The 26,618-nt window shown below is 39.4% G+C and overlaps 1 protein-coding gene across 3 annotated transcripts in view; it reads left to right on the plus strand.

The window, feature by feature from the left end:
* The first annotated feature begins 266 nt into the window (after positions 1-266).
* Positions 267-26,618, plus strand: part of DNAH7 (dynein axonemal heavy chain 7) — a 247,269-nt gene continuing 220,917 nt past the window's right edge. For all 3 annotated transcript variants that reach the window (XM_067741149.1, XM_067741150.1, XM_067741152.1), the window contains exons 1-4: positions 267-423; positions 20,178-20,240; positions 23,097-23,205; positions 23,944-24,091. In XM_067741149.1, the coding sequence (XP_067597250.1) occupies positions 409-423; positions 20,178-20,240; positions 23,097-23,205; positions 23,944-24,091 (335 nt within the window). In that variant the 5' untranslated portion in view covers positions 267-408. The remainder of the gene's footprint in view (positions 424-20,177; positions 20,241-23,096; positions 23,206-23,943; positions 24,092-26,618) is intronic.

Here is a 26,618-nt window from a genome sequence, read left to right on the forward strand (position 1 = left end):
AGCACCCAGCTAAGTTAGGAGGGTGCAAAAGTGACCGGTCAGTAATCCAAGGGTATTTACTCCTCAAGGCAGAAGGAAGAGCACCCACCGCCTTCAGCTATTTACTTGCCCGCTGCTAACGCACCACGCGGGCTCAGGCGCCACCCAGCGCCCTGGAAAGTGCCTCCCGCGGGAGTGCACCGCCAGTTCCCGGGCGCTGTCCCAGGAGCAACAGATGACCGGAAATGGAACCTGCGCGGGCCTGTTGCTTAGCAACGAACGCAGCCGGGAAGCTAGACAGTCCCGGCGCTGAGGGAGCATAGACTGCCTTGTCCCCGGGCGCCGCATCTCTCGTCCGAGCGGTTCCTCGGGGCTCCGGGCAGGAGCGATCCAGGGGCCACCGGGTGCCACCAGCGCGTCCTCACAGCCATGAGCAGCCGGCAGGTGAGAGGTTGGCTCCTCGCCAGGCTCGTCCGGCTGCGAAGCTTCCCTTGTATTTCAAAAGTGATGGAAGCCTAGGTCTTCCGGACTCCGCAGTTGTGGCCTCGCGGGGTATAGCTTCTTTCATCCCACTTATGATCTGGGATACTGAGCGTTTTCGGTGAAAACTTTTATATGTTCTCTTCCCAACCGCTCGTACTTGGTGTTGTCATAACAACCAAACACAGTGGAGCAGAGCGCCTGCAGTTTAAATTACAGCCCTAGAGTGTCCCCAGTGTGCTAATGGTGGCTGTGTTTGTCTGGGGGGAAGCTCGGTGGGGAGTTGCCTTGGATTTGGGCTCTAGGGTTGGAATATAAGCCCCTTCCTAGCGGTGCGACTTTGGGCAAATCACTTGGTTTTTCTAAACCTTCTCTCTCTTTTATGCAAAGGGGAGGAATCAGAACAAATTTTCCTCCTTTCTAAGGTTATTACAAAGTTCAAACAAGATACCATGCCATACCATACTACACATGAAAGGGTTTGGTAAGTGGCAAGTGGAATTTCTTCTTAAGAAAACATCCCCATGGCATGTAACAAAAGATGCATATGAAACCGTGGGGAATCGTCATTAGTCAAATCCATTTCACTGGCCTCCACTAATCAAGCTTGCTTTTAATTGTTGCTACAAAAGACTTGCAGGTCCTCCACTCCACATGGAGCCTAAACAATAAGATGTTTGCCGGAGTTGTTTTGCAGGAGCTTGGAGTCAGCTGTGTCTCTGGGGCTGAGCTAGTTAAGGTTGCATAGGCTCTCTGACCCTCCAACTGGGCATATGCAAGTATGGCTTGGTGACCTTTTGACATCGGAGGGCTGAAAACTCCACCCTCAGATCCTGTTAAGCGCCTGCATTTTTGAAACTAGAGGCCTGTAGCTTAGTTACACCTGAGCAGAGGGGTGATTTCCACGCCTACCACACCTTTTTCCAATCACCTTTCCCCACGCTCCCCACGCTTCTCACGCTCCCTACGCCTCAGACGGCCCTGCTGCGTTACTCCTTATCCCATAAGTACCCCAGCCCCTTGGCTTCCGGGAGCCAGATTTGAGATTTGTTCGTCTGTCTTCTCCTTGGCTGCCTTGTGAATAAGCCCTGTCTTCGCTGCAAACCTCGGATGTCCCAGCGTTTTGGCTTGCTGCGTTTCTGACAAAGGGAACCGGTAACATATGTTGCAGTAGATACTTTTTAGAACTCTTTATTGAATTTAAGGGTAACTGTAAACAAAAGGAATGAACAATGGTCGACCTTTTTAATGCCAGAACAGAATGGGAAGACGTTAAGTGTGGGCATTATTCTGGGCTAGCTAGAAAACAACTCTAACTCTCTAGATTTGTATGGAAAAGGCCCCCTAAGCATCCTGGTACTGAATGGAAAACAGTTGCTTCTAAGCCGGTAGATTTTGCTTAGCTTCTTGGTTTGACACTAAACTATAATCTTTTCTTTTTCAAGCTTCATAATTTCTTTGGTAGTGTTAGAGTTTATTGTGGAAAGAAGATTAAAAGTAACATTGAGTTGTAGATTACTAACTGAAAATGTCAAAAACCTAATTCATTAATTAATCAAAAATAGCTTATTTTCTTGATGCCCACATCAGTCTTTGACCTGCTTTTGAATCATGTGCTGTGGTGTTGAAATTTAAAATATGCCTTTACCATATTTGCAGTGGTATTTCTGAATAGCTGTTGTTTCACAAAGCCCAAATTGACCAGTTTACAACTGAAAAGCGTCCACTAAAAACCTATTGGTAGTCAAGTTTTAAGTTTCACTTTATCTTAATAAAAGTGATGTTTGGAAATTACACGCCCCCACCCCAAAGGAACCTCTGTTATTAAAAAGGCAGTGGGATCTTGAAAGAATGGGCATGAGCCCATCTAGGACTATTTACATTTTCTACATACTATTTTTAAACAGTAGAGGTCTCTCTCTGGCTGCTTTTGTTGACTTGTAATTTTAAAACTCTTGATACTTTCATTTATGCTGATTTTGAGTGTAGTTTTCCTTTTGAAAGGGTGAAAGGTTTTATGTTTTAACCTGAAACAAACAGAATGGATTAAACTTTTGGAAATAACATTTTGATGTGACATTTACTTATGTGTTCATTTAGTCTGAAAAAGTAAGCAGGTGGTAAAATCATATTTGCTGAAGGAGATTTTAATATATTCATCTCAATAGTGGAAGGTTTAGAGTGACATGGCATTTTTCAGGAATAGCAATTTGAACTCTTAAATTAGGTATTTAGAAGAAAAATCTCTTGGAACTGCTTCTTTCATTTTTAAAATTAGTTAAAACATAAGGCTTTTTGAGTTTCAGTTGAAGAACTTTCAGAGGTTTAAAAATACAGATATCCAAAGAGCACGAAGCTCCCCGCAAAATCCACTACAGATTGTGGGCAGAGCAGAGGGAAAAGCTGTCAGCTTATCTCTACCTTAGCGCATTTTCTAGTTGTTAAATTAAGTAGTTTTGCATTTATATGATGCTCATTCTGTTTTCCTTCATCCTGTCTCCTTGATGTTATTGCTTAAAAAGGAGAGCAGAGTGAAAACAGTTGGGTATGAGGCCAACAGCATGGTGATAATTTTAACAACCATAACTCAGAACATATGATGACTATATTTAACTCAACCCTATTAGATTTTGAGAGTTGGTTGTTGATTTAATCAGACAACTTCAGGATTATTGTTGATTTTAACCAGACACATTCATAGATTCTGGTCATTTCATCAGAACTGTTAAATTTGGATTATACCAGGTTTCAAATATCCCTTCCAATAGACAAGTAGTTGAAAATCAGTAAAATAAAAACTGAGTGCCAAGCCAGAGTACTCAAGGAAGACCTTGACTCTTTAGCAATTTTAATTCTGGTAATGTAAAATTATATTAGGATCCCAACAGAAAACAGATGGCATGCTTAAAAGGATTAAATTGAAGAAAACTTATGAAAAGACCATTTGGAGAGGTGTGGGCAAGGTTAAGAGAAGAAACCAACAGGGATGAGGATGCACCTAAGGATTAATAACAGGAAGTCGTTGCCATTCCTAGGCCTGACGGGTCAAAGAAATTGAACCCCGTTCTCAGAACTTGGTGAGAGCTGGAGGCTTGGAATGGTAGCTTCCTGAAAGGAGCTGAACTCTGGAAGAATTTAGCCACTATCAGAACTACGGGAAACAGGGAGTACTAGGAGAGAAATATCCAAAACTCTCTCCTTTCATCCTGTCTAGTCTCCTACAGGTGCCTCTCATTGCTTAATCCCCAGCAGAAGCCAGAGGGCTGGCAGCCCAGGTGCTGCCTGTCTACAGAAGTCAGCCTTCTAGGCACAGAGCAGGAAGGAAAACATGGAGACTGGATTGGGGCAAACAAAGAATAACCGTCACAGAAATTATTATATGTAGATGCAGTCTTCATGGACATTTCCCTGTTTACAAATTAGTTGTGATTAAAAGTTGGTAAGTCAGTTGTTCAGGTCCTGTAATGCATTTTTCACTCAGAATTCTTTATACCTAAGAATAAGTCTAACAAAAGATGTGTACAGGGCTTCCCTGGTGGCGCAGTGGTTGAGAGTCCGCCTGCCGATGCAGGGGACACGGGTTCGTGCCCCGGTCCAGGAAGATCCCTCATGCCGTGGAGCGGCTGGGCCCGTGAGCCATGGCCGCTGAGCCTGCGTGTCCGGAGCCTGTGCTCTGCAACGGGAGAGGCCACAACAGTGAAAGGCCTGCGAACGGCAAAAAAAAAAAAAAAAAAAAAAAAAAAATGTGTACACCCTTATGAAGAATATTACAAAAAGTTTTTGAAGGATACACTCCAAGGATGTGAATAAAGAAATATATTGTATTCATGAAGAAGTCAATATCATAACAATATCAATTTCCTCCAGATTATTCTAGGCATTCAGTGTGTTTCTGTCAAAATCCCCCAAAGTTTCATGCAATGTGGATCCTAAAATTCACGTGGTAGAGAAAAGGTCAAGATTGTATATAATGATTTTTAAGAATACTAAGGTGGAGAGAATTGCCTTACAGATTTTAAGACCTATTGTGAAGTCATAGTAATTTAGACAATGTCATACAATTTGTTTACAGATAGACAAATATACCAATGGAATTAATGGGACAAAAGAGACATTTACATACTCACGTGTATTATATGTGTATTATATACACACTGTATAGTATATGTGTGTGTGTGAAATAAAATTGTGTGTATACTAAAACATATGACCAAAGATGTTTATTGGAACATCTTTTGTAATAGAGAAACATTGGAAATAAGCTAAATGTTAATTTACAGGAGAATGGAATGGATGAATCACATCATATTCATACGTTAGAGTACTATACAGCTGTGAAAATCAGGAAAGTATCAACGTGGGAAGTGAGAAAACCATCTTGCTTGCATGCTGAAGAGTTTGAAAGAAAGTCTCCCTCTATGATGTAAGGGAAACTTTCTGGAAAGCTGCCCTTAGGGGTGCAACCCTGCTGGAGGGTGTCTGTCACTGGGTCAGCCACACACCACAGGCTGGGAAGGTGCCCACAGTCAAGGATGCTGACTGCTGGCAGCCACACCATGGAAGCAATGACAAAAAGCCCTGGAACCAGGAAGAGAGTCCCTTCTTCTCACAGTGTTGTTTTGACACCCTTTATAATATTAATGCTGGTTGGCAAAGGAGAAATGTTATAGAATCCTGCCCAGTCACAAAGGGGGGCAAAAAGGGTAGACTTGGAGCTGAGAGGTAATATTGACAATTGGCAAAAAGCACGATTTATAATCTGCTTTATAGAACAAAGCATTATTGTCAACAGTGCTTCCTCTTACCTAGGTGGAATTCCTCCCATGGAATCCTCCTCTACTCAAAGGAAGATATCAGCCCTTTTCCCTGAAAGTTGCTGCTAAAAAGTATGTTACTTACAGTAACTTGAGGATGCATTAACCTGAATACATTGTCACCTTAGGAAGTGGAGCATTCTGGAAAAAAAATGAAGTTTTAGCCATGGAGAAAGGAGGTGGGGGCTAAGTGAATGGACACTCGTTAGATAAATTCCTAGAAGAAGATATGGCCAATTCCCCACTGAACTGTCTTGGCACTCACCCATAAATGTATGGGTTTATTTCTGAACTCCCAATTCTGTTCCTTTGATCTATAGATCTATATGTTTATCCTTACACAGTCTTCATTACTGTAGTTTTGTAGTTAAGTCATGAAATCTGAAAGTGTGAGTCTGACAACTTTGTTCTTTTTCAAGATCTTTTGGCTATTCTGGGTCCATTACATTTCCATGTGAATTTTATGATCATCTTGTTAATTTCTACAACTAAGCATCTGAGATTTTGAGAGAGGGTGTGTTGAATCTGTAGGTTATTTTGAGGGGAGAGTATTGCATTTTAACAATATTAGTCTTCCAGTCCATGAGCATGGGATGTCTTTCCATTTATTAAGGTCTTCTTTAATTTCTTTCAATAACGTTTTATAGCTTTCTTTGTACAAGTCTTGCATGTCTTTTTGTTAAATTTATTCCTAACTATTTTATCCTTTCTGATGCTATTGTAAATTAATTTCTTAATTTCAGTTTTGGATTGTTCATTGTTAGCATCCAGAAATACAATTTTTGTGTATTAATCTTGAATCCTGCAACCTTGCTGAGCTCTTTCATTGGCTCTAATAATCTTTTGTGGATGCCTTATGATTTTCTGTACACAACATCATGCTATCCATAAAGTATGTTTTAGAATATTTTGGATGATCTGTGCTTTACTTTATATTAGACACTCTGTAACACTTGGTTCAATGAGTCAATTTTAGCATTAACAGAGTAAACAGTGTTGGGTTGGGTTTTGTTTGTATTTTTTCATGCAGGATAAATCACCCAGCAAAGAAAAATCCAAGATACCAGTCAGATTTTTACCACAGTTGTCTACGGTAATTTACCAAATATCTCATATTTTATTGCTTCTGTAATAATGTTGTTTACTAGTTTTCAAACTTGCAAATAAGATACTGAATTTTTTTTTTTTTTTTTTTTTTTTGGCTGCATTGGGTCTTTGTTGCTGTGCACAGGCTTTCTCTAGTTGCGGCGAGTGGGGGGCTACTCTTCGTCGCAGTGCGTGGGCTTCTCAGTCTGGTGGCTTCCCTTGTTGTGGAGCACGGGCTCTAGGCACACGGGCTTCAGTAGTTGTGGCACACGGACTTCAGTAGTTGTGGCTTGCAGGCTCTAGAGCGCAGGCTCAGTATTTATGGCACATGGGCTTATTTGCTCCATGGCATGTGGGATCTTCCCGGACCAGGGCTCGAACCCGTGTCCCCTGCATTGGCAGGCGGATTCTTAACCGCTGAGCCACCAGGGAAGCCCAAGATACTGAATTTTTTATTATAAATTTCTGTGCTCCATTTCTTTTCCGATGGAGAACATCTATGAGGTATATATCGTAGGAAAAATAACTGTCTTAATAAAGGAGCTGTAAGCTGTAATTACCTAGTATGTGCAGGATATTTGAGTATTATGAATAAAAGAATTCTGAGGATGACCTAGCAGAAGTAGTGTTGGAGTTAGGAAGCAAGGACTTAGATTACAGATTTTTCACTAATGGCTCTGTGACTATTACAGAGTCACTTACCTCTTGGAGCCCCAGTTTCTGAGTTTGAAATGAGAACAGTTGATTTGATCTCTGAAGAGGTGTCTCTTCTAGCACTGTTAGCTACAGGAGATTTCTTAGATCTTGGCATCCTTTTTCATGATTTTGATGTTAAATTAGCATTGTCCTGTGGAAGAGGTAGTTAATAGACATTTTCAGTTGATCAAGTGCTGGACAAATCAGATTTTACTGCAATAAAGTTTACTGTCAAATAATTATGTTGAGTTTAATATTGTTGAGTTATACTCTTGTGATTCCTGGAAGTTGATTTTAAATGGAGGTTCAATGCAAACATTATTTGTTTTGAAACATTTTAAAAGCTCAGGATGAACTATGAAATGGAATCTGAATGGCTTCATACAGAGTAGATTTCTAATAATTTGAAATTAAGGATTCTTTCAGATTAAAAAAACACTCCAATGAAAATGTTCAGGTGAATGCTCTTAAACATTTCAAAGTACACGTTTTAATTGTGAACCTATTTTATCGATAATGCCGAGATTATCACACCATGTTCTATGAAATGAAATCATAGCATCTTTTTTAGTTCTGCAAATATCTGTCTTAGGTATTCTGTGTTAAGAGCCAAAGATATGAAATGGAATAGACATTTAATTTTCTCTTTAAAAATTAAAAAAATTTTAAATTTAATAAAATTGCCACTAGTTAAAAAAAATTAGTGTATAGGTTTAGCAATAAATAGTATTAGTATATAGGTTTACAAATAGCAACTAAATTTAAATTTACTTACTGAATAGATATTCAGTGGCTGAGATGAATAATCCTTCCTAGCCTATGAGGCAAATAATTGTTTAAAATGCTTATTTGGCTGATTTAAACCTTATACTGTGCTCATATTTGACTTTGTCTAGCAATTTTTCTTTCGTATCATTTGAGTTTTATGTCTTTTAAGATAAATAATATTTGAAAGAAAATTTTAACATTCCATTAATTAAAACAAAAATTCATTTGAACGTTAAGGTTTGCACTTGGATAATATTTTCCGGCAGTAATTAAGATTTGGGGGGGTGGGGTAATAATTGCATTTATTTACATTTTTGGTAAAACACTGGTGTGTTCTTCAGAAATGGGCATTGTAAATGTTTGGAAAAACAAATGGGAGAATTGGAGCCTTCAGGCCATTTTTAGCGACACACAGTTTTGTTTTTTTTTCAGGGGGAGGGTTGTGGAAAACACTGAAGTTACCTACAGTTTTTTGTTTGTTTGTTTGTTTTTGTTTTTGTTTTTTAGCCAGTTCTGCCCTCATAGCTTCCATGGAAATAGACTCTTTCACTAAATGAAGAAAGGTGCTGTGAGTGCGGGTTGGGTAGTGCGGGCTGCTCTGACTACCCCAGGTCATAAAGGAGCAGACCGCTTGCTTCGTAGTCTCTGGCAGAGCACCCACTTTTTTCCAAAGTCAGCTTCTAGTCTTACGTGGTGCACACATCCAGCGTTTTTAAACATACTTTGTGATGACCCATGGTTTGGAGTTCTCACAACTGGCAGAAGTTGAGATTGGCATTTAAAAAGTGGTGGATTTGGGTCCCAGAAATTAGATGAAAAAAATAACCCCCAGGCCTCTAAGCCCACGTGAGCATGTGAACATATAAGCCCTTTCTACCTGGAAGACCTAGAATGATTTTCATTACAGACCTTCATGTTCCCAGAGGTGATCCTTGTTAAAACCAAGGATGGCCCAGCACTGGTGGCTGCCAGCCTCTCAGAGCTGGTGACCTGACTCTCAGCCTGCACACCTCACTCATAGCCCTCCCATGAATCTGAAATCCTTTATGGAGAAAGATGAGAATGGAAGAATGGAAGGGGGGATGGAAGGATGGAAGACCACTGATTTTTAAGTGTTCTAGATGTTCTCCTGTGAAAGAAGAGCCTGAAAATAGGACATGTGTAGAGTTGGAGAGGTGATCCCAGGAAGCAGGAGTAAAGGATCTGGGAGAGTAAAACTAGGAAGGAGGAGAAGTCAGTACGGGGCGGCTGGAATGATCCTGCCCGACCTTCTGAATGCTTCCTGGAATCATCTGCCTGAGGATGATCAGGGTGGTAGCATTTATCCGTCAGCTCTCATCCTATCTCCTGAGGATGTTAACTTCCATCTATTTCTGGCTGCTCACGTGTGAGTGCAGAATGGGCTACCCCGAGGGTCCCATGCTGCGGCATCAAAGAAGCCACACGGGACAAAACAAAAGACAGTTTCTTGAGTGGAAACCCTGTCGTTCCCACCCGGATTGAAGCCAGCACAGAACTGTTCACTGCAGCCACGTCTGGAATCGTGAGGTGAGGGACAAGAGGATGTGAAAGGAAGTGAAACAAGACTTTTCTGATAGAAAAGTCAATGGAATTCTTAGTCCAGCCTCACAGAAGTTCCAAAGCAGAGGGAAGGAGTGCATATGTCTGTCATCATCTGAAAGGAGAAAACAGACTAAAATGGAATTGCTAATCAGCATTAAAAATATGTAGACGTTACTTTAAAATGCACCCCTCTGGTTTTATTGAAGATCAGTGTTACTTAGCTAGATGGTGTTCTGACTATGTGTGGCTGCTGTTTGTGATTGGCCCAGGGCCACTATTTATAAACCCTTCATATATATATATATATATATATGAAGGGTATAGAGGAAACATTCAGGCCCTCACCACCCTTCTCCACCCAGGGTGCTGATGAGACTGGGGGTGGTAGCTCAGCGTGCAGAATGGGTGCTGTAGAGATCCTAAGAAGTCAGGTTGTGGGAATCAGTGTCGAAGGCTTGGGTTAAGCAAGGTGTTTTGTACATTTGTAGTAGCTCCATTACAGTAGACCTCATTTGAGTTGCCTCTGTATGACGGTATGAGAATTTTAGGGCACTTGGACCATATGTCCCTTTCCTTCTATCATCTACAGCTGCATTCGGTTTTTTTTTTTTTTTTTGCGGTACGTGGGCCTCTCACTGTTGTGGCCTCTCCCGTTGCAGAGCACAGGCTCCGGACGCTCAGACTCAGTGGCCATGGCTCACGGGCCCAGCCGCTCTGCGGCATGTGGGATCCTCCCGAACTGGGGCACGAACCTGTGTCCCCTGCATCGGCAGGCGGACTCTCAAGCACTGTGCCACCAGGGAAGCCCTACAGCTGCATTCTTATTAGGCCTTTGCCACATCCTTATTCTCCCTAAAGGGAAGCCTTCCACTCTGAGAACACCTACTGCACTTTTAGCTTGAAAACGTTGTGCTCATGTCCCCCTTTGTACCCTGTGGTCCATTGGGGATTAAAGAAAACAGAGCCGTTTGTGGTACAGCACTGTATATGTATGAAACAGTTACCTAATTTGGTGTTTGTACTTTGGGAAGTATTGTCTGAAGTTCATTGCAATTTTCTTTCCCTTCACTCTTCTTCCCTTCCCATTTTATTGAGATATAATTGACATACAACCCTGTAAATCTGAAGTGTCCAACATAATGATTTGACTTAACACACATCATGATTACTACAGTTGGTTTGTGAACATTATTGTCTCATATAGATACAACATTAAAGAAATAGAAAAAATCTTTTTTCTTTGGGCTGAGAACTCCACAGCTTTCCTATAATAAACATACAGCAGTGTGAATTATATTTATTATGTTGTACATTACATCCCTAGTACTTATTTACCTTATAACTGGAAGTTTGTACCTTTAGACTACCTACCCCCAGATTCTGATAAGCTCAAATCTGATCTCTTTTCCTATTGTAAAGTACAATTGGCCTATTTAATACAGCACTGTTAGTTCCTGGTGCATAATACGGTGATTGGATATTTCTATACATTTCACACTGATCACAAGTCTAGTTACCATCTGTCGCAATATAAAGATGTTACATAATTATTGACTATATTCCCCTCACTGTACATTTTATATCTGTGACTCATGTATTTTGCACCTGGAAGTTTGTACCTCTTAATCTCCCTCACCTATTTCTCTCATCCTTGCACCCCACCTCCCCTCTGGCAACCACCTGTTTGTGTACCATGACTCTGTTTCTGTTTTGTCATGTTTGTTCATTTATTTTTTAGACTCCACAAATAAGTGAAATCATATGGTATTTGTCTTTTCCTGTCTGACTTATTTCACTTAGCTTAATGCCCTGTAGGTCCATTTATGTTGTCACAAATGGCAAGAGTTCATGGTTTTTACAGCTGAGTAATATTCCATTGTATTTATATATACCACATTTTCTTTATCCATGTATCTATTGATGGGCACATGGATTGCTTCCATATCTTGGCTATTGTAAATAATGCTGTAGTGAACATAGGGGTGCATATATTTTCAAATTAGTGTTTTCATTTTCTTTGGCTAAATACCCAGGAGTGGAATTGTTAAATTGTATGATAGTTCTATTTTCAATTTTTTGAGGAATCGCCATACTGTTCTCCATAGTGGCTGTACCAATTTACATTCCCACCAGCATTGCACAAGGGCTCCCTTTTCTCCACACCCTCACCAACACTTGCTATTGCCCCACCCCAGTTTTAATGAGATATAATTGACATGCAGTACTGTATAAGTTTAAGATGTACAGCATAATGATTTGACATACATACATCATGAAATGATTACCACAATAGGTTTAGTGAATATTCATCATCTCATATAGATACATTAAAGAAACAGGAGAAAATTTTTTTCTTTGTGAATTTTGTCCTTTTTGACAGTGGCCATTCTGACAGGTGTGAGGTGATCTCATTGTGGTTTTGATGTGCATTTCTCTAATGATTAGTGATGTTCAGCATCTTTTCATGTGCCTGTTGGCCATCTGTATGTCTTCTTTGGAAAAATGTTTATTCAGGTCCTCTGCCCATTTTAAAAGTTGGGTTATTTGTTTTCTTAACATTGAGTTTTGTGAGTTCCTTGTGTATTTTGAGTATTAACCTCTTATTGGATATGTCATTTGAAAACATCTTCTCCCATTCAGTAGGCGGTTTTTCATTTGCTGATAGTTTCCTTTGCCTTGCAAAAGCTTCTTAGTTTGATGTAGCCCCATTTATTTATTTTTGGTTTTGTTTCCCTTGCCTGAGGAGATATAGCAAAAAAAATATCACCGGCTTCCCTGGTGGCGCAGTGGTTGAGAGTCCGCCTGCCGATGCAGGGGACACGGGTTCGTGCCCCGGTCCGGGAAGATCCCATATGCCGCAGAGCAGCTGGGCCCGTGAGCCATGGCTGCTGAGCCTGCATGTTCGGAGCCTGTGCTCCGCAATGGGAGAGGCCACAACAGTGAGAGGCCCGCGTACTGCAAAAAAAAAAAAAAAAAAAAATCGCTAAGACTGATGTCAAAGGGCATAGTGCCTGTGTTTTCTTCTGGAAGTTTTATGGTTTCATATCTTACATTGACGTCCTAAATCCATTTTGAGTTTATTTTTTTAATATGGTGTGAGAAAGTGGTCCTGTTTGATTCTTTTGCACGTAGCTGTCCAGTTTCCCAATACCATTTATTGAAGAGCCTATCTTTCCCTATTGTATATTTTTGCCTCCTTTGTCATAGATTAATTGACCATATGAATGTGGTTTCATTTCTGGGTGCTCTATTCTGCGCCATTGATCTGTGTGTCTGTTTTTGATTACTGTGGCTTTATAGTACAGTTTGAAATAAAGGAGTGTGATACGTCTAGCTTTGTTCTCTTTCTCTAGATTGTTATCTTGAGATAACAAGATAAAAAGGCTCTTCAGGGTCTTCTGTGTTTCCATACAAATTTTAGCTCTGTTCTAGTTCTGTGCAAAATGCCATTGGTATTTTAATAGGGATTGCGCTGAATCTGTAGATTGCCTTGGGTCATATGGCCATTTTAACAGGAGTGAGTCTTCTAATCCATGATGTTGGTAGTCAGAGATACTGAATAATGTCTTCCAAACTGAGAAGGAACGTTGAGACTGAAAAATGAGGTGATCAACTTCATAAAGAACAATTAGGAAATGTATTGTGGGTAACTTAGGCGGGAAGGATTGGGTGGACACATGATCCGCATTCACAGCTGCACTTAGCACCGCTGAAAGGGGTACAGGGGAATTTAAAGGGGTCAAAGCTAAAAATAGAATCTGACTACTAGGGAGAATTTAAAGGGGTCAAAGCTAAAAATAGAATCTGACTACTACTACATCCATGTCCACATGGATGGGAACAGGGTTTTTTTTTTCCTTCCCCTGGATGTCTCATGACCATTAACCATCTGCATCAGCAAAAGGCACACTTCTGGTTTTTAGGTATCAGATGAAGGCAAGGGTGAAAGTTGAATGGGAATTCATCTGGCTTGGGCACATTCCTTGTGTGTCAGGCTAAAGCTCAGTCATGCATAAGGAGGAGGGGATAGGACAGTGGGCCTAAGATAGAGCTGACAGAATGGAGTCAGTTTGGTTCAGCTACACATGTGAGCATGGTATATCTTTCCATTTCTTTGTATTGTCTTCAGTTTCTCTCATCAGTGTCTTATAGTTTTCCAAGTACAAGTCTTTTACCTTATATTTATTCTTGTATATTTTATTTTTTGTTGCATTGTAAAGGGATTGTTTCCTTAATTTCTCTTTCTGATAGTTTTTTGTTTGTTTGTTTGTTTGTTTTTGAGGTACACGGGCATCTCACTGTTGTGGCCTCTCCCGTTGTGGAGCACAGGCTCCGGATGCTCAGGCTCAGCGGCCATGGCTCACAGGCCTAGCCGCGTCACGACATGTGGGATCTTCCCGGACCAGGGCACGAACCAGTGTCCCCTGCATCGGCAGGCGGACTCTCAACCACTGCGCCACCAGGGAAGCCCTGATAGTTTGTTTTCAGTGTATAGAAACACAGCAGATTCTTGTACATCAATTTTGTATGCTGCAACTTTACCAAATTCATTGATGAATTTTAGTAATTTTTTGGTAGCATCTTTAGGATTTTGTATATATAGTATCATCACACCTGCAAACAGGGCAGTTTCACTTCTTCCTTTCCAATTTGGATCTCTCTTATTTCTTGTCTGGTTGTTGTGGCTAGGACTTCAAATACTATGTGGAATAAAAGTGGAGAGGCTGGACAACCTTGTCTTTTTCTTAATCTTAGAGGAACTGCTTTCAGCTTTTCACTGTTGAGTATGTTGTTAGCTGTGGGCTTATCATACGTGGCCTTTATTATGTTGAGATATAGTCCCTCTACACCCACTTTGTTGAGAGTTTTTGTCATAAATGGATGTTGAGTTTTGTCCAAGACTTTCTGCATCTATTGAGATGATCATATGGTTTTTATTCTTCAATTTGTTAATGTGGTATATCATGTAGGTTGATTTTTGCAAATATTCAACCATCCTTGCATCCCTGGGATAAATCCCACTTGATCATGGTGTGTGATCCTTTTAGTGTATTGTTGAATTTGGTTTGTTAATATTTTGATGAGGATTTTTACATCTATGTTCATCAGTGATATAGGCCTGTATTTTTTTCTTTTTGTGTTATCTTTGTCTGGTTTTGGTATCCGGGTGTAGGTGACCTCATAGAATGAGTTTGGGAATGTTCCTTCCTCTGCATTTTTTTGGAATAGTTTGAGAAGGATAGGTGCTAACTCTTCTTTAAATGTTTGGTAGAATTGACCTGTGAAGCAGTCTGGTCCAGGACTTTTGTTTGAGAGTAAGTTTGTTTTATTACTGATTCAGTTTCAATCCTGGTAATTGGTCTGTTTCTATTTTCTATTTCTTCCTGATTCAGTCTTGGGAGATTGTACTTTCTAGGAATTTCTCCATTTCCTCTAGATTGTCCATTTTATTGGCATACAGCTGTTCATAGTGACCTCTTATGATCCTTTGTAGTTCTGCGGTGTAAGTTGTAACTTGTTTTTATAGGAAAAAAACTGTAAAAATACAAACACATGAGGCTAAATAATACACTATTAAATAACCAAGAGATCACTGAAGAAATGAAAGAGGAAGTCAAAAAATACCTAGAAACAAATGACAATGAAAACATGACAACCCAAAACCTATGGGATGCAGCAAAAGCAGTTATAAAGGGAAGTTTATAGCAATACAATCCTACCTCAAGAAACATCTCAGATAAACAACCTAACCTTACCCCTAACGCAATTAGAGAAAGAAGAATAAAAAACCCCAAATTTAGCAGAAGGAAAGAAATCATAAAGATCAGAGCAGAAATAAATGAAAAAGAAATGAAGAAAACAACAGCAAAGATCAATAAAACTAAAAGCTGGTTCTTTGAGAAGATAAACAAAATTGATAAACCATTAGCCAGAGTCATCAAGAAAAAAAGGGAGAAGACTCAAATCAACAGAAATAGAAATGAAAAAGAAGTAACAACTGACACTGCAGAAATAAAAAAGGATCATGAGAGATTACTACAAGCAACTCTATGCCAATAAAATGGACAACCTGGAAGAAACGGACAAATTCTTAGAAAAGCACAACCTTCTGAGACTGAACCAGGAAAAAATAGAAAATATAAACAGACCAATCACAAGCACTGAAATTGAAACTGTGATTAAAAATCTTCGAACAAACAAAAGCCCAGGACCAGATGGCTTCACAGGCAAATTCTATCAAACATTTAGAGAAGAGCTAATAGCTATCCTTCTCAAACTCTTCCAAAATATAGCAGAGGGAGGAACACTCCCAAACTCATTCTACGAGGGCACCATCACTGTGATACCAAAACCAGACAAAGGTGTTACAAGAAAAGAAAACTACAGGCCAGTATCACTGATGAACATAGATGCAAAAATCCTCAACAGAATACTAGCAAACAGAATCCAGCAGCACATTAAAAGGATCACACACCATGATCAAGTGCGATTTATCCCAGAAATGCAAGGATTCTTCAATATACACAAATCAGTCAATGTGATACACCATGTTAACAAACTGAAGGATAAAAACCATATGATCATCTCAATAGATGCAGAAAAAGCTTTTGACAAAATTCAACACCAACTTATGATAAAAGCTCTCCAGAAAGTAGGCATAGAGGGAACTTACCTCAACATAATAAATGCTATATATGACAAACCCACAGCCAACATCATTCTCAATGGTGAAAGACTGAAACCATTTCCTCTAAGACCAGGAACAAGACAATGTTGTCCACTCTCACCACTTTTATTCAACATAGTTTTGGAAGTTTTAGCCACAGCAGTCAGACGGAAAAAAAATAAAAGGAATCCAAATAGGAAAAGAAGAAGTAAAACTGTCACTGTTTGCAGATGACATGATACCATACACAGATAATCCTAAAGATGCTACCAGAAAACTACTGGAGCTAATCAATGAATTTGGTAAAGTAGCAGGATACAAAATTAATGCACAGAAATCTCTTGAATTCCTATGCACTAATGACAAAAAATATGAAAGAGAAATTAAGGAAACACTCCCATTTACTACTGCAACAAAAAGAATAAAATACCTAGGAATAAACCTACCTAAGGAGACAAAAGACTTGTATGCAGAAAACTATAAGACACTGATGAAAGAAATTAAAGATGATACAAATTGATGGAGAGAGATATACCATGTTCTTGGATTGGAAGAATCAACATTGTGAAAATGACTACACCCAAAGAAATCTACAGTTTCAATGCAATCCCTATCAAACTACCAATGGCATTTTTCACAGAACTGGAACAAAAAATTTCACAATTTGTATGGAAACACAAAAGACCCCGAATTGCCAAAGCAATCTTGAGAAAGAAAAACGGAGCTGGAGGAATCAGGCTCCCTCACTTCAGACTATACCACAAAGCTACAGTAATCAAGACAGTATGGTACTGGCACAAAAACAGAAATATAGATCAATGGAACAGGATAGAAAGTCCAGAGATAAACCCACGCACATATGGTCACCTTATCTTTGACAATGGATGCAAGAATATACAATGGAGAAAAGACAGCCTCTTCAATAAGTGGTGCTGGGAAAACTGGACAGCTACATGTAAAAGAATGAAATTAGAACACTCCCTAACACCATACACAACAATAAACTCAAAATGGATTAAAGACCTAAAGGTAAGGCCAGACACTATCAAACTCTTAGAGGAAAACATAGGCAGAACACTCTATGACATAAATCACAGCAAGATCCACCTCCTTTTTGACCCACCTCCTAGAGAAATGGAAATAAAAGCAAAAATAAACAAATGGGACTTAATGGAGCCTAAAAGCTTTTGCACAGCAAAGGAAACCACAAACAAGACAGAAAGACAACCCTCAGAATGGTAGAAAATATTTGCAAACGAAGTGACTGACAAAGGATTAATCTCCAACATATACAAGCAGCTCATGTAGCTCAATGTCAAAAATACAAACAACCCCATCCAAAAATGGGCAGAAGACCTAAATAGACATTTCTCCAAAGAAGATATACAGATCACCAACAAACACACGAAAGGATGTACAACATCACTAATCATTAGGGAAATACAAATCAAAACTACAATAAGGTATCACCTCACACCAGTCACACCGGTCATCATCAAAAAAATCTACAAAAAATAAGTGCTGGAGAGGGTGTGGAGAAAAGGGAACCCTCTTGCACTGTTGATGGGAGTGTAAATTGACACAGCCACTATGGAGAATGGTATGGAGGTTCCTTAAAAAACTAAAAATAGAACTACCATACGACCCAGCAATCCCACTACTGGGCATATACCCTGAGAAAACCGTAATTCAAAAAGTCATGTACCACAGTGTTCATTGCAGCACTATTTACAATAGCCAAGACATGGAAGCAACCTAAGTGTCCATCGACAGATGAATGGATAAAGAAGACATGGCACATATATACTATTGAATATTAGCCATAATAAGTAATGAAACTGAGTTATTTGTAGTGAGATGGATGGACCTAGAGTCTGTCATGCAGAGTGAAGTACGTCAGAAAGAGAAAAACAAATACCATATGCTAACACCTATATATGGAATCTCAAAAAAAAAAAAAAGGGTTCTGAAGAACCTAGGGGCAGGAAAGGAATAAAGATGCAGACGTAGCAAATGGACTTGAGGACATGGGGAGGAGGAAGGGTAAACTGAGCCGAAGTGAGAGAGTGGCATGGACATATATACACTACCAAATGTAAAATAGATAGTGGGAAGCAGCCGCATAGCACAGGGAGATCAGGTCGGTGCTTTCTGACCACCTAGAGGGGTGGGATAGGGAGGGTAGGAGGGCGACGCAAGAGGGAGGGCATATGGGGATATATGTATATGTATAGCTGATTCACTTTGTTATACAGCAGCAACTAACACAACAATGTAAAGCAATTATACCTCAATAAAGATGTTAACAAAAATATTGACTGGAATGTATGCTTTGTGTGGGTAGAGAGTACCTCATATAAAAAGTCATCATGTATACAGTAGGAACAAAAGTGGTGTACTGCTCACCTCACAGAGTTGTAAAGAGAACTGAATGAGATAATTCATGTAAATTTCTTAAAACAATACACACACAATGTAATCAATATATATTCTAATCAATATAAAGATTGGCAAGATAATTTAAATGTTTTGTATTTTGTACTAAGTCTTCAAAATCTAGTACATATTTTACACTGAAACACATCTCACTTCATAGTGGTCAGTAGCTACAGGTGGCTAATGGATGCTGTTTTGGACAATGTAGCTTAAAAAAAGTACAGAGTTAGCAGATATAAGAAGTAGCCATTCCCTTTAGGAGTAAGGGAGAGTGCTCGAGGAAGAAACTTGGAAGATCCATTACTTCTCCAAAGCCTGGATTAAGACCCCTTGGAGAGGGAATGGCTATGGCCCACCTGGATGGCAAAGATGTTTGCTGAGGTGTTGCAGGCTTAGGCTGGTAGGTGAGAAAACCACCTTGCTTGCGTGCTGAAGAGTTTGAAAGTCTCCCTCTATGATGTAAGGGAAACTTTCTGGGAAGCTGCCCTTCGGGATGCCCGTGAAACCTGCAACCCTGCTGGAGGGTGTCTGTCACTGGGTTAGCCACACACCACAGGCTGGGAAGGTGCCCACAGGCAAGGATGCTGACTGCTGGCAGCCACACCATGGAAGCAGCAACAAAAAGCCCTGGAACCAGGAAGAGAGTCCTTTCCTCTCACAGTGTTGTTTTGACACCGTTTGTAATATTAATGCTGGTTGGCAAAGGAGAAATGTTATAGAGTCCTGCCCAATCACAAAGGGGGGCAAAAAGGGTAGGTTTGGAGCTGAGAGGCAATAAATTGACAATTGGCAAAAAGCACAATTTATGATCTGCTTTATAGAACAAAGCATTATTGTCAACAGTGCTTCCTCTTACCTAGGTGGAATTCCTACCATGGAATCCTCCTCTACTCAAAGGAAGATATCAGCCCTTTTCCCTGAAAGTTGCTGCTAAAAAGTATATGTTACTTACAGTAACCTGACGATGCATTAACCTGAATACATTGTCAGCTTAGGAAGTGGAGCATTCTGGTTGTCAATAGAACAGAAATGGTATTTTAGTGATAGAGAAGGGAGGTGGAGTACAGTAAGCCCTGGACACTAACTAGGTTCAGATTAAATTCCTAGGGGATGATGTAATGGATAAAAGCCTTTGCACATTTTTAAACCTTTCTGATGGGTATTGTTGGATACCACTTTCCTTTCTTTCCTTGCTATGAAAAAGCAATTCTAAGACAAACATTGAGAATTTAAAAAGTAGTAGAGGGGCGTCCCTGGTGGCGCAGTGGTTAAGAATCCATCTGCCAATTCAGGGGACACGGGTTCAAGCCATGGTCTGGGAAGATCCCACATGCCGTGGAGCAACTAAGCCCATGAGCCACAACTACTGAGCCCACATGCCACAACTACTGAAGTCCACGCTCCTAGAGCCCGTGCTTCGCAACAAGAGAAGCCACCACAGTGAGAAGCCTGCGCACCACAAAGAAGAGTAGCCCCCACTCACCGCAACTAGAGAAAGCCCGTGCACAGCAGCGAAGACCCAATGCAGCCAAAAATAAATAAATTAAATAAATTTGTTTTAAAGTAGTAGGGTATGTCTTTAAATATTTTGAATACTAAGTGCTTTACTTTAGATCCTCTGTAAAATTTGGTTGAACGAATCAATTTTATCATTAACAGAGTAAACTTTTTTTTTTCTTTAAATGCAGGATAAATCATCCAGCAAAGAAAAATCCAAGACACCAGTAAGAATGTTACCACAATTGCCTACGGTAATTTACCTATAGACTCTCATTGGATTTTTGCCCTTTTAAAAATGTTTACTAGTTTCAAACTTGTAAATAAGTAACTGAATTTATGATTTTGAATTTTGTGCTCAATTTGACTATTTTCTGATTGAGAAATTCTGAGGTGCACATGAAAGGAAAAATAACTATCTTAATAAAGTAAGTGTAAGCTGTAATTTCCTAATAGTGTGTACAGTATGTTTGAATATTCTGGATAAAAGTATTTCCAAGATTGTCTAGCAGAAAATATATCAGTGTTGGAATTAGGAGATGAAGCTTTGGGTTACATCCTCGTCACTAATGGCCCTGCCATCTGAGGGAGTCACTTACCTCTCCGAGCCTCAGTTTCTGAGTTTGAAAGTAAGAGACGTTGATGACCTTTGAGATGCATCTTCTGGCACTGAAATGCTATTCCACAGAAGATTCTTCAGATCTTGCCATCCTTTTTATTATTATTATTATGACTAAAAATTGTCATTGTCCTGTGGAGGAGGCAGTTAATAGACATTTTCAGTTGACAAGTGCTGGGTAAGATGTACTTGACTGTGATAAATTTTACCATTTAGTAGTTATATTGAATTTAATGCCGTTGAGTTTTGCTCTTGTAACTGCTGGAAGCTGAGCTTAAGTGGAGGTTCAGTGCAAACACTGTTTGGTTTTTTTTTAAATTGTGATAAAATATACATAACATACAATTGATCATTTTAACCATTTAAAATCTATAGTTCATAGACATTAAGTACATCCATGTTGTTGTACAGCCATCACCACCATCCATCTTCAGAGCTCTTCATCTTTCCAAACGGAAACACTGTACCCATTAGACACTAATTCCCTGTTTCCGCCTCTTGTCAGTCCATGGCAACAAGCATTCTACTTTCTGTCTCTATGTATTTGGCTACTATAAGTACCTCATAAGTGGAATCATACAGTATTTGTCTTTTTCTGTCTGGCTTATTTCACTTAGCATAATGTTCTCAAGTTTCATCCAAAGCATTATTTTTTGAAAGATATTTTAAAAGCTGAGAACAAACTATAAAATTGAATTTGTGTTGCTTTGTAGAGAAAGATTCCTGATAATTTAAAGTGGAGGACATTTTTCACTTAGAAAACTTGAGTTAATATTCTTAGATAAAGTAAATGAACATTTCAAAATATACATTTTAATTGAAATTTCTTTTTAATGATACCAGATTCTATAGAATTGAGCCATAGCACCTTTTCTGTGCTTCTGCAAAATCTATCTTAAATTTTCTAGCTTAAAAGACAAGATGTGAAATGGGATAGGCATTTTCTGTTTAAAAATTTCACAAATTTTAAAAGAGAAAAATAAAAATTACCCTTAGTTTGTTGTGTCTTATTAGTATATAGGTTTAGAGATGTAAACTCAATTAAAATTCCTGATTCAATATTCAGTGGCTGAGTTGAATAATAATCCTTTCCTGTCATTGGCATATAATAGTCTAAAATGCTTTTATTGGCTGATTTAAACTTGGTTTTATGTTCATATTTGGCCATATCTTACATGTTCTCAGCATTCATTTTCTCAGTTTCATGTGTGTTAAGGGAGATGATATTTTTAAGAGATTTAAAAAAATCCATTGACCAAAGCAAACAAACAATTTTCATTTGAATATTAAGGTTGGTACTTGGATAAAATCTTCCGGCAGTAGTTAAGCCCTAGAGTGATTTTCATTACAGACATTTATGCTTCTGGTGGTGATCCTTGTTGAAATCAAGGGTGAAGATGACCCAGTGCTGGTGGCTCCCAACCCCTCTGAGCTGGTGACCTGATTCCCACCCTTTGTGAACACCTTACTCATAGCCCACCCATGAATCTGAAATCCTTTATGGAGCAAGATGAGAGCGGAAGAATGGAAAGGCAGGCAGGGAAGGATGGAAAAGCATTGACTTATTAATTGTCTCAGCTTGTTTTCCTGTGAAAGAAGAGCCTGTAAAAAGGGCTTCTGTGCAGGTAGTTTATTTGAAAGTAGGAGTAAAGGGCTGGGAAGAGTAAAACTATTCAATAAAAGCCAGTACAAGCATGGGCTGTCAAGTTGGCCTGAATGTGAGAGGAAGACACAGATTCAATTGTCATTGTTTAAAAATATGTACATTCTACTTTAAAACCCACCCATCTGGGTTTCTTGAAGAGACATAGGTTCTAGCAACAGTGGGTCTGTGTTCTGTTATCGCAGTAACTGGCTCGAGCTAATTAGTTGTTGCCGTTTTAGGAGACGTAGGTTTTCTCCTGTTGGCCACAGTCCCCACCACCCCCTAACATTTCCCAGCACTGAAGCTGAGTGCCAATTAGCTATCATCACTACCTTTCCTCCCTCTTTCATGATACCTGCCAGAACTGTGTAGATATAAGAATTTATAACCCCTGCCTTAAACGATGGAATGAATTTGTGAGTTGCCAGGGTAATCTAGAGCTGCTGAAGCCATGAGAACAGGAAGATCCTTTGGAGTTGGAATGTAGAGGAACTCATTAGCATTGGAGTCCAGCACGGTGTGGCTCTAATTAAGATGGAAGGCTTAAAAAATCACTTGCCAATGTCTGTGGGTGAGTAAACTCTGTGGAATGAACACCTCAGTTAGGTAACAGGTGTCCACGTCAAACCAGCAGCAGAGCCTTTGGTGATGTGTCCCAGATGTCACACACCGTGCCATTCACAGACTTTAGTGACATTTGCTATTGGGTATTTGTGCCTTCTTTACAGATGTCCTAATTTGTTTGAGAAAACGTCTGTGTTTATACATTCTTACGCATTTCATGAAAAAAGTTTTTTTTGTCCCCTGACCTTGTTTTGTTAATGCTATCTAAATTTCATATTTCAGGTGAGTTCAAAGCCCCAGTGGCAGCAGGCGGCTCCATCATTCCACCTGAGTGTAAAGCGGGATGAAGGTATTCCAGAGCAGTTTAGTGTTAAAAATCAACAATCGTATGGTAAGAACTCTAATATTCTATCTTAGACTTGAAGGACATTTTCTAGAGAAAAAAATCACACAATATTTAGTTAATTAGAGCAATGAAATCGTAAACTGAAATATTTATGTAAAGTAGAAAAATTTATCCCAAGTGTGTTCCCTAAGAAAATAATTGAATCCGGTTCTTAGTTATTTCAGGCTGTTGTAAATGCTATAAAAGCTGATATTTTAGGAATTGGGATGTTTATAATAAAACTTTGATTTATTGTATTCAGAATTTGCCTCTGTATCAAAGACTAAAGGTTTTTCTAAGGGGGATTTTAGTAAGTTGTAAACATTACTTCTAAATTATTTATATTAATATTTTTGACTTATCAGATTGATTGTATTGAATATTAACATTTTTTTCATCATGGTTCTTTAAATTTTCTGAAATAGTTTTATATTCTGTTTTTATAATAATTTTAATCTTCATTTTAAGAAGGTTCTATGCAAATATAATTGAAAATCTGAGTTTATTAACATTAATCAAAATATAAAATAAATTAATGAATATTCTTGAAATAAAGTTTTCTCATGATGACATAAAATGAGAGTTAGTTTAACTTCCTCGTAGTGAAAGAAAATGTGGTTACTTAAGAACTTAAAGAATGTAGTTTTTTTCTTAAAACATGCTTCAGCATTTTATTCTAACCACTTAAATATTTTAGCTTACTTTTTAGATGACTAATTTATGCCTTTTTTTAAAAAATTCAAGCTGAATACATGGAACGCTTTGGAAAAAAGGGCGGGTTACTCGACCAGATTGATGATAGTCATGCTGGACCATCTACTTCCAAATCAAAGAGCAAATCTCCACATAAAGAACGAGAAAACTTTAGAAGCACTCTTGTTAATGTCATTATGTAAGTTCTATAAGCTAACCAGTGTTATCCTCGTTAGAGCCCCTGGGAAGTTTTTAATCTAAAATTATAAGAATTCTGTGCCTCTCTAAGGATGCCTGAAAGCCTTGTTGGAATGAGGTCAGGGTATAAATAACGAAAGACTGAGCTTAACTCTAAAGGTGTCTCACTTTTAAATATCATCAGCTGAAAAGGTATGTTGATGAAAATGATCAATAAAAAAAATCTATACTAGGGATAGGAGAGAGTTTTATTCAAGCCAAACTGAGGACTGTAATCTAGGACATACAGGTTCAATAAGCCCTTGACTGGTGTTCCTCCAGACTACAAAATGGGGGAAGGCTTAAAAAGACAAAAACTACAAGGTTACAGTTAGTTTCATGAGTTGTTTATCAAGAATTATAATTGGATCTGGCAAGAAGGAAGGATGCTTGTTAAGTAAGGATTGGTTGGGGTCCAAAATGGTTGCATAGTTACAAGGGGTTGTAGCTGGCAGCTGCCAGCAGATACTGTTTTGAGCATGGCTGGTGGTATCCTTGAATTTGATAACAGTTCAGAAAATTTAAGTTCTCAGTGATGCAGGAACATGTCTGAAACCACATCCACAATGGCCACCTGGCTCCATTTTAAATGCCTGAAGCAGTCACTCCATTTAGATTTTTAAATGCAATCTTTTCTTTAATGGTTAAAACAGATGTACAAGGCATGTTTGACGGGCCATAAGACAGGCTGTTTGAGTTAGCATGAAGTTCAAGCCAAATCATGTATAAGCCAGAAAGACTTCCCCGTACCTCAATATATGAACATTTCTTCCATCAGGTGTCAATATTAATACTTGGTGTTGGTTGAGAGAGCTGAATGTCTGGGAATTCTGGTTGTAGGCATGCTGCCTGGTAGAAGATTTGGGGCAGTTATTTTTTTCCCCATCTTGTCTGTTCAGGTGATGTGGTGACTTCCTTGGCATTGTGGGTCTCCTTGTGTATAAAAGGAAGGAACTGGGCTGAAATGATCAGCAGTGTGATCAGGGCAGGGCTTGCCCAGTCTGAAGTACAGATCTGTTTACGGAGGGCAATGCAGATGCAAGTCACCAGTTCCTCTTTGCCTGTTTTTTCACAGCTTGACGCTAGTTGTTCAGTAGCCCCTTTCTTTCATCATGACTCTCAACGCACACACACTGCCATTGGTGAACAGAATTTAGTGACACATTACAGTAAGTCACTCACCCACAGAGCTCCATTTTACTGTCCCCATGTGACACCTTACTGGCTGGATAGGCATCTTGAGGGGAGGGCAGTGGTCACTGTGTGCTGACAAAGAGATGGCAGATATGTGGGCTCCTGTGCAGTTAGATCGTGGGCGTGTGCCTCTGCAGGAGTGGTTTGGAGTTTGCTTTTGCCAGGCACCACTAGACATTACCAGCTTGGCCCACTTACATCACTTTCTTCAATTAAGCCCTCTCAGAACACACGAACTTGGAGTAAAATCAACACTCCAAGCCGTGGGTGGGTAGGCCTCTGGTTACAAACTCATAGAAGCGATTTTTTCTCCTCCCAATGTCCTGGCCAAGACAAATGATCTTCTTGACACAACTTTCCTGTGCCTGTCATGTTTGGTCCTCCTCTGGTTGAGGATAGAGCCCGTCTTGGGTTTCAGCTTCATACAGAGGTCTGGGTTTGAATTCTCCATTTAACTCCAGCCTACAGAATCATCTCCTGACCCCCATGGGCATTAAAGTCCAAGGCTCCGCCCCCCAAGGGCAGCCGTAGCCTCGGGGGTTGGCTGTTACTCTGCCTTGTCATTCCATCTTTTCCCTCCTGAGTATTTCCTTTTTTTCTTGTGAGCTCAGCTATGCATTCAAAGGAGCTTTGTGGCATATTATCCAGTATTTATAGAATGGTACTGGGAGGTTTTTCAGATTATCTTTGCTGCTGTGTTATAAGAAACAGAAGTCTCTTTTTTTGTTTGTTTGTTTTTTGTTTTTTTTTTTAATTATTATTTATTTATTTATTTTATTTTTGGCTGTGTTGGGTCTTTGTTTCTATGTGAGGGCTTTCTCTAGTTGCAGTGAGCGGGGGCCACTCTTCATCGCGGTGCGCGGGCCTCTCACTATTGCGGTCTCTCTTGTTGCGGAGCACAGGCTCCATACGCGCAGGCTCAGTAGTTGTGGCTCACGGGCCTAGTTGCTCCGCGGCATGTGGGATCTTCCCAGACCAGGGCTCGAACCCGTGTCCCCTGCATTAGCAGGCAGATTCTCAACCACTGCGCCACCAGGGAAGCCCAGAAGTCTCTTTTTAATCATTGTCATTTTTAGTTATACCTTTAACAAACACTATATGGATGGTCTTATTAAAATTCAATCTTTGAGTTTCTGGACTTTAGTAGCATGTTTAATCCCATTTGTAGTTATTGGTATTACATATTTCTTATTTTGTATTTTCTATTTACTGTATGTTGCCTTTGCTTATTTAATCTTTTTTATTCTATTGAATTGAAATTTCTGTCCCTTTATTCCTATTGGCTTAAAAGCTAT

Source organism: Pseudorca crassidens, chromosome 6 (assembly GCF_039906515.1).
Source record: "Pseudorca crassidens isolate mPseCra1 chromosome 6, mPseCra1.hap1, whole genome shotgun sequence".
NCBI classification, from domain to species: Eukaryota; Metazoa; Chordata; class Mammalia; order Artiodactyla; family Delphinidae; genus Pseudorca; species Pseudorca crassidens.